The sequence below is a fragment of the Abramis brama genome, assembly GCF_963993115.1.
Source record: "Abramis brama genome assembly, chromosome: 12".
NCBI classification, from domain to species: Eukaryota; Metazoa; Chordata; class Actinopteri; order Cypriniformes; family Leuciscidae; genus Abramis; species Abramis brama.
Window position 1 is genome coordinate 10,382,847 of NC_139974.1, and position 14,343 is coordinate 10,397,189.

The following is a 14,343-nucleotide window of genomic DNA, read 5'->3' on the forward strand; positions in this document are numbered from 1 at the left end:
CAAATGGCCCTTATATTGGCAGGTGAACTAAAGGAAGAGAGTATGGGAGGGGTGCCGAAACTGAAGATGCGGGAGATGCTCTTGAGAAAGGAGGGGGCAGAGTGAGTGATATTTAAACCCCAGAGGTTCTCTCTCTCCCCTCATCTGTTCCTCAGCTCTCCGGCTGTCTATCACTATCTCCTGCACTTCATTACAGACAAAGGAAGCTCTTCGTAGGCATTCAGGTAAGACAGACAGCTCAGACGAGAGAAAGGACTCCTTTCTCTCACAGCAGAAAGCTAATTAATGCTCTTCCCGATTGGATTATCTACTTTTCTGCTAGTCTTATTCAAATATGTTCATAGCTCAGGGCTACTACTAAGTTCTTCTCAAAAGATATACATATAACCATGAATGTCTAGTCTTCAAAGTTAGAGTTTAACTAAGTTAAAGTCAATTAGAATTTTATTTGAACACAATTGCTATGGATAATTTTTATGGATTTTACACTGATCTATCTATCTCTCTATCTCTCTCTCTATCTCTCTATCTATCTATCTATCTATCTGTCTGTCTGTCTGTCTGTCTGGCTATCTATCTATCTATCTATCTATCTATCTATCTATCTATCTATCTATCTATCTATCTATCTATCTATCTATCTATCTATCTATCTATCTATCTATCTAGTAGGACTAGTGCCGCAAGAATACAGGTAAAGTCAAATGCTTTCCAAAATATACATTTTAAAATATATCCATATACAAATATAATCCGAGAATTTAAGTGTCCCACTTTACCTGTATTCACTATACAAGGCAATCCTTAATATATGGTTATGTCATTGATTTTGATTAATGTAAATGTCCTTTTTGGGTCTATATCATCAAATGAGTTAGATTTAGATTAAAAAGCATTTGTTCTTATGTAAATAAATTAATCTCTTCTTCTTTACATGTCAAAGAACGGTCAGTTTCCTTAGTGTCACCAGGTCACTTGGTGTTACGTTACCATTCTCATCTTGGTTGTCATGGCCTCACTGTGTCCGTTCTATTCTGATACGGCTAATGAGGATGCGCTTCTTGTTTCCTTCTGTCCTATAAAAAAATGTGCCATCATTTCACCTTTTAGCTTACTTTTTTCCAATTGTCTTATGTTCTATCTTCTGTTGCCTTATAGCCACTTTGTCCTAAAAAGCTTCCCGTTTTATTGGCTTTGTGGGACATTAAAACTATTCTGACCTTTCTAGTTAGTGTCCATTTCATGAACAATGGTTCTCGGTTTTAGTTCCTGAGAGCTGTAGAGTTCACCAGTATTTGTTCCAAATCCGCATGTTGCCATTTGAGCTTCCTAATTAGGCACTCTCTTAGCTTAACTAATTAGTTAAATTAGATGGTGTAGTACTTCAAATAAAGAGCTGAGCACGAAGGCCTCCTGAAGGCCTCTAGAATTGAATCTAAAGTCTCAATTCAATTACAGACATGTAAGAAATGGGACAACAATAATGCATTTTACCATTGAATTGATCTTAAGCCATTAGTAACTATTAATTTCAGTAATCATCTAATACTGTCTTATCCTTCCTTCTTCATTTTACACTTTATTTTGGTTCTCATGATTATAGTCTACAGAACTCTTTCTTCCACTTAACTTTGGCCTCTATCCTCAAAATTAACTAATGGATTTGCTTTAGGACAGTTTCAGGTGCGCATTGTGTGTGTTTGCGTCTTCACGAGAGCCTCGGATTACTTGGAAGAAGCTTCCCTGGGGAACTTGCCAGTAGTTTTATCTTCATTTTGACAGTTTTATGTTTCACTTGTGGTTTCCATTTGAGAGACGCGGCCCCTGTTACATGAGCAACAGATGATTTAGCTGTGAGCAGGCAAGCGTTCACATACAACTAATGAGTGTTCAAGACAGAATACTAGAACAATTGATCTAATCATGATTTGGATGTACATCTAAATGTACCTATACACTTAAAAATCAAGGTTCCAAAGTTGTTGTTTTTTTACAGTGACACCAATAGAAGAAAAATGTGTGGTTCCCCAAAGAGCCTTTTAGTGAACAGGTCTTAAATGAACCATTATAATTGAAAGATTCATGGATGTAAAAGGTTCTTCATGGGGAACCATCGATGTCATAAAATAACCTGTATTTTTAACGGTGTATGTCTCTCATAAAGTGCCAAAAATTCAGAGCCACAGTACTTAGAGGTCTAACGTTACCTCTTTGTAGATCTGGGACATCAAAATTACATGTTAAGTTGGTTTCTAGAAAACCAAAATGCAGCCATAACACTGAAGCAAAACGTTCAACCTTCCATCAGTACTTTTGCCAAATGCTGTTCATGCTCTTTCTCGTCTTCTGTTGCACCTCATCAATGACTGTGTCTGTTTCTACATGCGCAGTAGCTTGCTGAACCCGGAGAGAGAAGATCCAAGATGCCACGCTCAAAGTGTGATGTGTAAGAATGTTGCTTTTTGAGTGACAAACCCCTAATCAGAACCTCTAATTTTCCTCTAAATCAAATAAACCCCCCAAAACAGTAAGGATATTATCTCAAACAAATGATTGAGAGAACATTGTTTTCACCCATAGTCCAAAACGTGTGTTTGTGCCAGCATTGATTGAGCCAAAGCTCCGCCCATGCTAGTCATGTGACCACACATGCAGCAGGGCCTAGCGAGGGGCGCGCCATGTCGTTGTATCTAACCTTTGACCTTTTTAACCACCTTGCAGCATGTCCAAAGAACCAAGCTCCAACTTGGAAAGCGCCATGCAGATGCTCATCAAGACTTTTCATAAGTATTCCGGGAAGGAAGGAGACAAATACACGCTCAGCCGAGGGGAACTAAGGGAACTTCTGACGGAGGAGCTGGGAAATTATCTCGGGGTGAGAAGAATTATGCATAATTACAAAACTTTTGCATCTTGTTTTACTTTCATATACTGGCAAATTTCAAAGCCAAAACACAAATAAGATATTAACCAAAAAAGAGGGCGAGGCTTGATTTTATCCTTCAGGATTTGATTGGATCATGCAAAGTGGATGTTCCAAATCAGAATGGAAGCATGGGTTTGAAAGGGAGTGGTTGAAAGACAAAAAAAAAAATGTTTCTGGATTATTATGCACCAATTCATTGTAAACAATAAGTCAATGAACAAGTATTAAGAAATTAAATAGTAAATAAATCAATTTTGATTTAGTTTTAGACTTCAATTTAGTATTCACTTCTTCAAAAAAATATTATAGAGGGTTCCCCCCCCACACACACATTAATTCTTCACAACTTCTGCAAAACAGATTACTAAAACGAATGTGACACAACCTGTTACACAAGCTCAGATTTGCATTTACTGCAAGTTACAGAAACGCCCATATGAAACTTTTAACAGATTCAGTGACCCTGTAATTATGTCTCATGCAAACATCATGTATGTGATTCAGCTTTTGGCTTTTTCGACTGAAGTGCACATACATTCCCTGTCATTAACATTCCCAGAGTTCCTCCTGCTACACACTTTGCCATAATATTTTCTACTCAACTTAAAGAGTTTTCAGGGATTCAAAATGAAATTATCACCACATATTGTCACTTTCGCCCCATTTGGATTTCACTTTTATACATATTTAGCATACATACATACATACATACATATGCATTTGGCAGACGCTTTTATCCAAAGCAACTTACATTGCATTTCAAGGTACACATTTTACATTCTTATCAGTTCTCAGTTCTTGCTTTCCCTGGGAATCGAACCCATGACCTTGGCGTTGCAAGCACCAACGCTCTACTGTTTGAGCTACAGCACATTTATATGTACTTTAAGAAAAAAAACGTACCAGGACATTAATTGTTGAATTTACCTACATTTAATTTAACCCTTTAAATCCAATTCTAAAAAACGAGTGAAAAACCTCTTCATATTAACACAGTACATAGGGCCCAGTAATGGATAGTAACTGATTACATGTAATCTGGATTACATGAGATTCCAAAAATTAAGTACTTGTAATTAGATTATATTATCTTCTAAAATGCTCGTAATCAGATTACAGTTACTTTTTTATTGATTACTTTTTACATATAATTCGCATTAATGTTGGCATTAATGTTGGCATTGGCATCAATATATATATATTTCATCAACTCAGCTTTTCATCAACTCAAGAACCCCGTAGTTCCTTCACAAACCCTAATTTGGGAAACCCTGACGTAATGCAATGTTTAATGGACTTCATGATGTTGATAAAGAATGGATTATATTTGCATTCTCTTTGTATTTTCATTTCAGTATGGTACAAAATATTCCTATTCAATTCTATGTGACAAACAAGTTAGGTCAAAAGTAATATAAAAGTAATCCAAAAGTAGTCAAATTACACCACCTAAAATGTAATCTAATAGATTACATAACTAACAATTTTCATCATGTAATTTGTAATCTTTAACAAGTAATCTACCCAGCACTGATTAAGCCCTAACCATTCAGACGTTTTTTATAGTGTTTTGATACTCACTTTAAACTTTCTTTTTCTCTTCCCACAGAACGCTCAAGATAAAGATGCGGTGGAACGAGTGATGAATGACCTGGATTCCAATAACGATGGCGAGGTGGACTTCACCGAGTTCATCATCCTCATGGGGGCGCTGACCGTGGCCTGCAACGACTTCTTCCTGGACAGCCCGGCGCCCAAAAAGCCCGATGGCAAGGACGATGCGGCTTCAACAGAGGAAAAGAAAGAGTAATGAGCAAATGCTTCAAAAACAGAGAGAGAAAACAGAGAGAAGTATTAATAGGTTGCATGGTTGAGAACAAAAGAGTGCACAAGTTTCATCCATTTCTTTAACCGGGACCGACAAACCTAGATCCTGGAGGAGATTTCTCTGCTTTTATAATTCAACCCAAGCTGTTAATATACTTTTAAAGCAAAACTGGCAAACCCCAAAGGCAAAGACTTGGGGGTTTGACAGAAACACACATCAGTGCAACTATTTTCTTTCTAGCTAATGAGAAGTTCTTGAGTATAAGGGGTTTAAAAATCTTTCAGGATAGGTGCCTTCTGTTTCATATGAGAACACATGACCACAGACATTGTATATGGCTATATAGACTCTGTTTTTGGATGAAGATATAGCAGCAAAGTGTATTATGAGTGCAATCGGTGGCTACTTACTTGTAAGTGTCAAAGCCTGTTTAGAGAGAATGGGATTGGAAATAGTGTGCTATGGACAGTTATGAATGCTCATTTTTAATAATTCTGAACTGTGACTTGAAAAACAGATGTTGAGGGATTTAAACTTACATCGTTCATTATGATGTAATTATAAGTACCCTTTACTGTTGACAGCAAGCAATATTTCATCTACTTCATGGTTACCATAAATTCTGAACAGTGTTCATGATCTATGAATCTAATAATTCAGTGTTGAAGATGTGAACTTGGTTTGTCTCTTTCTTTGCATCTATTTTTTAGCCTATTTTTATTTAATAATCAGTATGTATCTTCTTAATTATAATAAACGTGCAACTGACCTCCATGCATTTGTCTCATGTTTTTTTTTACTGTGATTCTTCATTTTTTTAATAAACATTTATCATATTGGATGTAACAAATTGTTTTCTGTTATGATTATTGATTAGTTATCTCTCCGATTAGTATAGTTTAGTTTACTAGAGCAGTGGCCGGTTGCATAAACTGCTTAAATTAGTCTTACAAGTTAGTCATCTAATTTTTCACAAGTCAGTTTCATAAAAAGGTATATTGGTCTAATTTAAATCTGAAAAGTAAGACTCATTCGCCCTATTGCTAGTTGGTCAGATTAGTTCTTACACAGTCTTAACTTTTAACTTTTTTCAAATTGTCATTGTTTATTTACTTTTTTTTTGTTGAGACTTCAGATAAAAATGAATGAATGTGTTTTTTTTTTTTTTTTAATTCACACACACCAAATTTGATAATATTATATAAGTGTGTAAGTGTGTTCAGTTTAATCTTAGAATGTTTCAGCTGGTTGTTAAGTGATTCCCCGGCTTTAGAATAATTGTGATTGTTTTAATATTGATAGTTAATATAGTTTTATGGACATTTTTTAAAATATTAAAACCTTTTAATAAATAATATTTTTAAAATAAAAATAAAATATATTTTATATTTTAAAGTAAACTTGATCAAAAGTAAATATTTTTCCAGAAAATATTTTTAATAAGTTATCTGACACATTTGTTATACTTTTGGAAATACTTATTAAATTTGGTTTTCTTTATAACATCACAGTTTTTTTTTTTTTTTCTTACACAGAAAATCAAAAAAATTTGAAATGTGCAACTGACCTCCATACATTGTTTTTTGTTCAGTGATTCTTCATGTAATCTCTTATAAACATTTATCATATTGGATGTAACAAATTATTTTCTGTTATGATAGTTTTTTTTTAAAGATTTCAGATACTAATGAATGCTTAATGTCATGTTTTTTTTTTTTTTTACATTAACACATACCAAATTTAATCATATTATATCATGCTTTCAATATATCAAGCTGATCTAAAATCGTGAAAGTAATTGTGATTGTTTTAACACTGATAACTTTGATTTTTAACAGTAGGAAAAATATGTGCATATAGTTTTGTGAACATTAAAAAAAAAATGAAATACAGTAAATGTAATAAAAAGTTAATATTTTACATTTGCTTCATGACAATATAAAAGCAAGTTATTTGACATAATTATGTGTTTTTAATGTTAATTAATGTTAATTTGGTTGTCTTTATAACTGAACAGACTATTGTTAAATGAGTCATTCTGTCTGTTTCAGCAATTGTGCATCAAACAGCACAATCGGATCATGCCATATTTGCATGAACTAAGTCCTTTTTAGGCAGTCAACTGCCTTTACTCCAGAGAAGTGCAGGAGACAAAACTTTGTTTAATGGTTGACTAATGTGTCTGAGATATTTATTATGAATCCACATGAGTGGGGATTCCCGGTAGATGTGTGTAAATACTCCAAAGGTGCTTGCTTGAGCACATCCTGGACTTGTTGCTCTCTTCCGGCTCAACCTGTTCGACCTGATCTACTACTAACCATGTTTACTCAGGCCTGTAAGAGAGAAACAATGCTGTGTTTGAACAGAACAGAACGCACTGCACAATGTCTGTGGTGATGCTGCATTCATACTTCCAGAAGCACATTAGTGTTAAGCTCAGAGCTCATCACTCTATTCCAGTCAGTCATGCTGAATCAATTATGAATGGTATCTTTCATTTCAGTGATATAAGCATTTACTGGTTCATGTTACATAGAAACTGATCGCATGTTGTTGTATTCATTTTGCTCTAGTGAAACAAATCTTCTTGTCACATAGTGTGCTTTCTACAGAGATGCCTTCAGATGAAGATGAAGATGAACAAAGCTCACACTGCATAACCTCACGTCGTTCATTGAGATCTAAATCAGATATGCCTGCACATGTAATGGCAATGACATCATCAGCAGGATGGCTTTTACAAACCTGTGGTTGATACGGGAAGCATGTCGTGTATGCAAATAATCCATTGTGTAGAAATGTTAAGCATTTTTCTCTCTTCACCATTGTTGCAGTGCTTTATAGCTTATTCACTGACCTAATTACTAACTTAATCATCCATAAATTTTAAAAAAAAAAATTATATAGAACTGTCCAAGTTTCTTATGCTGATCAATGCTTCATTTATTTTCAAAAACAAAGTAATATTGTGAAGTATGATTACAATTTAAAGTAATTGTTTTCAATTTTAAAATGTCATTTATTCCTGTGATGGAAAGCTGAATTTTCAGCATCATTACTCCAGTCTTCAGAGTCACATGATCCTTCAGAAATCATTCTAATATCCTAATTTCAAGAAACATTTCTTATTATTAACAATGAAAGCAGCTTAATATTTTTTGTGGAAACAGTGATACATTTTGCAGGATTCTTTTATGAATAAAGTTTAAAAGAACTACATTTATTTGAAATAGAAATATTTTTTAACATTACAAATGTCTTAACTGTCACTTGTGATCAATTTAATGTGTCCTTGCTGAATAAAAGCATTAATTTCTTTAAAAAATAAAGTTATATATATATATATATATATATATATTGCCACATTAAAACGTTCTTATGCCATTATCCGTGCAGGATAATAATTCTACGTTCACACAAACAATTAAACCTAATATACTGTTAAAACATGTATGAAGCAAATCTAGTGATTTTGTCAACATTTGTCTTCCTCCACACTGTAGTGTTCAGGATAGTGACAGTCTTCTGACCATGCATGGCCGAGGGTGTTGTGGCAGCTTTGATGTGGTGGTGTCACATGACCTGGTCCAGCAGGTAACTGTAGTGCTCCATGTCACCGTTATCTGGCTGTCTGGACCAGCTCTGACTGACACCTCAGCTTACCTCACGCGCTGAATGTCTTCACCACAGTCTCCATCTCTGCTCCTGACTCTCTCACGACAGACGTCCACCCGCTGATGATCTGCACTCACGATAACAACAGCAGTGTCCGTATCAGTGTTCATACATGCAGACGAACATGAACTTCCTACACAATAGAGTGGATGCTCACACATTCACAAGCAATGATTGCTCTTTTTGACATTTTAGGGTAAATGTTACGTAAGATTTAGATTATAGATAATAGATTACAAACACCAGCATCATCTCTATAGCATGTCCAATACTTCCTCATACTTTTTTGATACTGGATAGTAAAAAGCTACTACTACTACTTCAAAAGTAATAAAAATAAGATACAGTTATTTATATACTGTATTGCCAAAAGTATTGGGACACCCCTCCAAATCATTGAATTCAGGTGTTACAATCACTTCCATGGCCACAGATGTATAAAATCAAGCACCTAGGCATGCAGACGCTTCTACAAACATTTGTGAAAGAATGTGTCGCTCTCAGGAGCTCAGTGAATTCCAGCGTGGTACCGTGATATGTTGCCTCCTGTGCAATAAGTCAATTCGTGAAATTTCCTCACTACTAAATATTCCACAGTCAACTGTTAGTGGGATTATAACAAAGTGGAAGCAATTGGGAACAACAGCGGTAGGCCACGTAAAATCACAGAGCGGGGTCAGCGCATGCTGAGGCACACAATGCGCAGAAGTCGCCAACTTTCTGCAGAGTCAATAGCTACAGACCTCCAAACTTTGTGTGGGCTTCAGATTAGCTCAAGAACCGTGCGTAGAGAGCTTCATGGAATGGGTTTCCATGGCCGAGACGCTGCATCCAAGCCTTACATCACCAAGTGCAGTGCAAAGTGTCGGATGCAGTGCTGTAAAGCACGCCAACCACTGGACTCTAGAGCAGTGGAGCCGTGTTCTCTGGAGTGACGAATCACGCTTCTCTGTCTGGCAATCCGATGGACGAGTCTGGGTTTGGCGGTTTCCGGGAGAACGGTACTTGCCTGACTGCATTGTGCCAAGTGTAAAGTTTGGTGGAGGGGGGATTATGGTGCGGGGTTGTTTTTCAGGGGTTGGGCTTGACCTCTTACTTCCAGTAAAAGGAACTCTTAATGCTTCAGCACACCAAGACATTTTGGACAATTTCATGCTCCCAACTTTGTGGGAACAGTTTGGGGATGACCCCTTCCTGTTCCATCATGACTGCGCACCAGTGCTCAAAGCAGTTTGGCGTGGAGGAACTTGACTGGCCTGCACAGAGTCCTTACCTCAACACGATAGAACACCTTTAGGATGAATTAGAGCAGAGACTGCAAGCCAGGCCTTCTCGTCCAACATCAGTGCCTGACCTCACAAATGCGCTTTTTTTTAAACCTTTATTTAACCAGGAGAGAAGACTCACTGAGATTAAAACCTCTTTTACAGGAGTGTCCTGGCCAAGAACGCTTCTAGAATAATGGTCAAAATCCCCATAAACACACTCCTAAACCTTGTGGTAAGCCTTCCCAGAAGAGTTGAAGCTGTTATAGCTGCAAAGGATGGGCAAAACTCCCATTAAACCCTACGGATTAAGAATGGGATGTCATTAAAGTTCATGTGCTTGTAAAGGCAGGCGTCCCAAAACATTTGGCACTATAGTGTGTATATATATATATATATATACTGCAATAATCATATCATCAATAATTATGTTTCTAGCATGTTATATGTTTGGCAACAGTTCTTCTTGATGGAGTGTGTAGATTTTCATTTCTTAAACAACCATGTAGGAAGACACATCATGGCCATATTCCAGGATTATAATGTCAAGATTCATCAGGCTCAATTGTGTAAGAATGGTTGGGAGGGAGCATGAAGAATCATATTCATACATGAATTTGAGTCCAGACCTTAAAATCATTGAAAGTCTTTGGGATGTGCTGGAGGAGACTTTACAGAGTGCTCGACTCTTGCATTGTCAATACAAGATCTTAACCAAAAATGTATGCACTTCTTGATGGAAATAAATGTTATAATATTATTTTCATTAAGAGGTGCATCAACTTTGCATACTATCTGTATACACTCTGAATACGACTACACGTTTTCACGTGTTTGCCCTATCCTTAACAGCTCTCTCATACAATATGCTCTTGGAGGATGGCTCTGTTCTTGAATTGGATCACTGCAGGCGTCACAAGAGACTGCTTATCGGACTCAGCTATCATGATGATGAAGTAAGAAAGGTAAAAAGAGAGGGATCTTAGCATACCGACCGAAAGGAAAGGGGGAGGGCTGGTGTCAATTCACCCCTTTTCCCTGCACGTTAAGTGTCTCTAATACCAGTGAAATGATACTGAGGCAACACTTCGTCCGTTTTTAGCAGCGTGTTTCCCTTCGGCTATCACGTATTGCTGCTATTCTACCCTTAACCCTGGGGGCCGTATAGACTCGTGTATATCTGATCTGCAAACAGTCATTAACCCCATCGCCTCTGTCACCCCTTCACCTAACCTTCACTGTGGTCTTAACCTGCCTATGACAGCAGCCCTGGATTAACAATTCATCTCGATTTAAGGTAATGCAGACGGTAACTCAATCCTGAGTGTTTAAAATTAACACTAATGGGTCTTGAAAAGGGCCTGAGAAGACAGAAATCATTCATGAGGAGAGCTCAGGAAAGACGCACCAGGATGATGTCAATGAAATGATTCATAACTAATGATCAAGGGTGGATCAGGGCAAGGCGAATGACCGTGCACCTTTGGACCTTAAATTTGTGCTCATCATTAAGTGAAGGCCAGTTTATACCAAGAACAATAACTATAAAGAAACTTATCCACCTTATTTTGAACAGCCATTTTATAAATGTAATGTGTCTGGCTTCTAGTACCAGTTATTTTTAGCTGTAAAACAGCTTGTTACGCTGCTTGATATTGCAAATTGGTATTTCTTACAATATTTTTTAATGTATTGTCGTAATTATAAAGACATATAGGTAAATTTACCTATAGCAGATAATGAAGCGGAAGTCTCGAACATTTGCAGAAAATAACTTCCGTGTTGCAAAATAAGACACCAATGCCCGAATCACGATAACGTTCTGCTTATTATAAGTTTAGTCATCTATCGCTTTAAATGCTCGAGCTCTTTAACGCAGGGTGGATTCTGATTGGCTGTCAATGTTTTTATCAGCTTTCTTTCTGAAACGATTCCAACGATATCGGCGCTCTGTGCCGTCATCGTTATACAACCCCAAATGCACCAAAATGCAATACAAAATAGAGGCTGTCATTTGTTAATTCTCTTTAACCTGTATTTAACTGACAAAAATACAAAGAAAGAATTTTCTAAGTTTTCACTGACCAACTTAAGTGCATTTTGTAAATATATACAAATTTAGATTTTGATGGCTGCTACACACTCCAGAAAAGTTGGGACAGAGGCAAAATAAAAGGGAAAAGCTTATAGAATATCCAAGTTAAACTCTTTTGAAATCTTAGTCTGTGTAGGGCAAGGCAGGAGACCTTGAGTTGAATGTGTGTGATCTTTGAGCCCTCACAGCACTACATGAGAAACCATCATGCTACTCTGTTAATTACAGTCACATGGGCTCGGGAGTTCTTTGGAAAACAGTTGTCACTTAAGGGATAGTTCAGCCAAAAATGAAAATTGGGTCATCAATTACAAACCTTCATGTCGTTCCAAACCCGTAAGACCTTCGTTCATCTTCGGAACACAAATGAAGATCTTTTTGATGAAATCCGAGAGGTTTCAGTCTCTCCATTGGGAGCAATTGATAATTGCTGTCTGCGGCTTATTCATTTATTCTAATCAGCATTTAAGAATAATTCCAGTTTCATTTGATGTTCCTAATTTTTAAGTCACTTTGAATAAATGTTTGTGGAAAATTAATTAATTTTCAACCAACAGCCTCCACAGAACCTCACACCAACTATTACAGGAGCTATTACCAACTATTACTATTACTACGTGATTACAGGAGACCCATTTGGTGAAAGCAGCATTGCGGTTTTTCTTGATGGTGAAGAAGCTTGCTGATGAACCTGATGACAGTGTCTACTTTGTATTCAACATAAAGTACAGGAAACCAACTAAAAGTAGGCCTACACCCACTTTTCTACAGTATCTGTTGGGCATTCAGAAGGAGAGCTACAGTTGTGCTGAGGCTCATCAATTACTTCAAATGTGCCGTGTGAATATTCCCAGAGTGAAAATGCTACCATTGACTGCACTGCAAATTGAATTGTACTGTTTTTGAGGAACCTGAAATATATTTTAAAGTTATAAGATATTTATCAGTCATATTTATCTTTTACAGTTTTGTCAAGATTTAAACTCTTAATGTATAACAATACTAACATTATACATGTGCTTCCATGAATTAGATGTTTATGTACAGTATTGATATTCTGAATGGATTTAGGCTACTTATTGACTATATAAGGTGATTATTTATTAAACTTTTTATTATATGGATGTTATTGTTGTTTATCAATAAACAATGTTTGACTTGTATTTGGTTTCAGTTTTTCATTTTGTTTATCAAAAAAGTAATAAATGTAAATAAATCAAATACATTTTATTTATTAGTAAAGCAATAAAGTTCAATTGGGAAATGGTGCCTTGAAGCACCAGAAGTGGTTCCTGACCATTCTTAATAAGAAGGGTTCCTCAAGAAGCCTTTAGGGTTCCTCAGAGAACTGCCTCTTTTGAAAGGGTGCCTAGAGGTTCTACAAAGGGTTCCGCCAGTGGGGCAAAGTGAAGAACCCTAAAAGGTTCCTCCTGGATCCTTTCATTTCTACAGTGTGGTGTGGGGATGTATCCGTGCAAAGGGCATGGGTGACTTGCATGTGTGTGAAGGTACCACTGACGTGGAGGAGTATATTGGGATTGTACAGAGACATTTAATGGCATCAAGACAACATCTTTCTTGGAAAGCAAGACAGTGCCAGGCCTCATTCTGCATCAGAGTGGCTTAGTAGACACTCTATACTGAAGTGGATGTGCTTGAGTGCCTGCAGTCCAGATCTGTCTCTATTGAGACTGTTGAGCAGCTGTCTCGCAAAACTTCAACAATTACTATCCTCAATAATTACAAAAAGTGTAATTAAAAGGAAAGGTGATGTGACACAGTAAACATGCCTCTGTCCCAACTTTTTGAGTTGTGTAGCAGCCATCAAAATCAAAATCTGTTAATATTTACGAAATACACTTAAGTTGGTCAGCGAAAATCTTTTCTTTGGACTTTTGTCAGTTAAATAAAGGTTAAAGAGAATTAACAAATCACATATTCTTGATTTTCTGTCCCAGCTTTTCTGCATTTGGGCATGCTGCAGTTGTGGTGTTGACATTTAAAACGATTTTACAATCATATCTTTGTCGTTATTGTTACAGTTATCATCCTTGGTGTAAACGGGCCTTAACTGACCACAAAATTATGGCAGATGTTTTCATAAATGAAAACGTGCAAAGAAAAAGAAGAAATAAAATGTCGAAAAAGATTCCTCATCAAAGCTTTTCTGGAGAAAACAAAAAATCTTTATGCCATTAACTGCTTCAATATCAGACAACAAACCTGATATTGTACTTATAGGAGCATGTAAAATCCAAAGTCTAAAACATACAAAATGCAAGCAAACTAACTAACTAAATAGTGGAATAATGCAGGATTACAAGCCTGTGAATTTATCTAGTTACTGGAGTTAAATCAAGTTACTTTTAATTTACAAGACATGCTAAGTTCATTTATAATGCACCACTTAGCCTATATTGTGTTACATGGGTGTACCAGCCTAGTGTGCTATTTTTAGGGCAGTGTGAAAGTATCATCCAATCAGTCAAAGCAGAAATATTTAAAGACAGTAAATGGAGAGGCAATAATAGCTCTGAATTGGTCTTTAGTG

General features: G+C 36.4%; 1 protein-coding gene across 1 annotated transcript; it reads left to right on the forward strand.

The window, feature by feature from the left end:
* Nucleotides 1-98: 98 nt before the first annotated feature.
* On the forward strand, nt 99-5,527 carry s100s (S100 calcium binding protein S). Its single transcript, XM_084131832.1, has 4 exons — nt 99-224; nt 2,391-2,446; nt 2,722-2,875; nt 4,536-5,527. The coding sequence occupies exons 2-4, from the start codon at nt 2,424-2,426 to the stop codon at nt 4,734-4,736; spliced, it is 378 nt and encodes a 125-aa protein (XP_083987958.1). The 5' UTR covers nt 99-224; nt 2,391-2,423; the 3' UTR covers nt 4,737-5,527.
* The last annotated feature ends 8,816 nt before the right edge of the window (nt 5,528-14,343 follow it).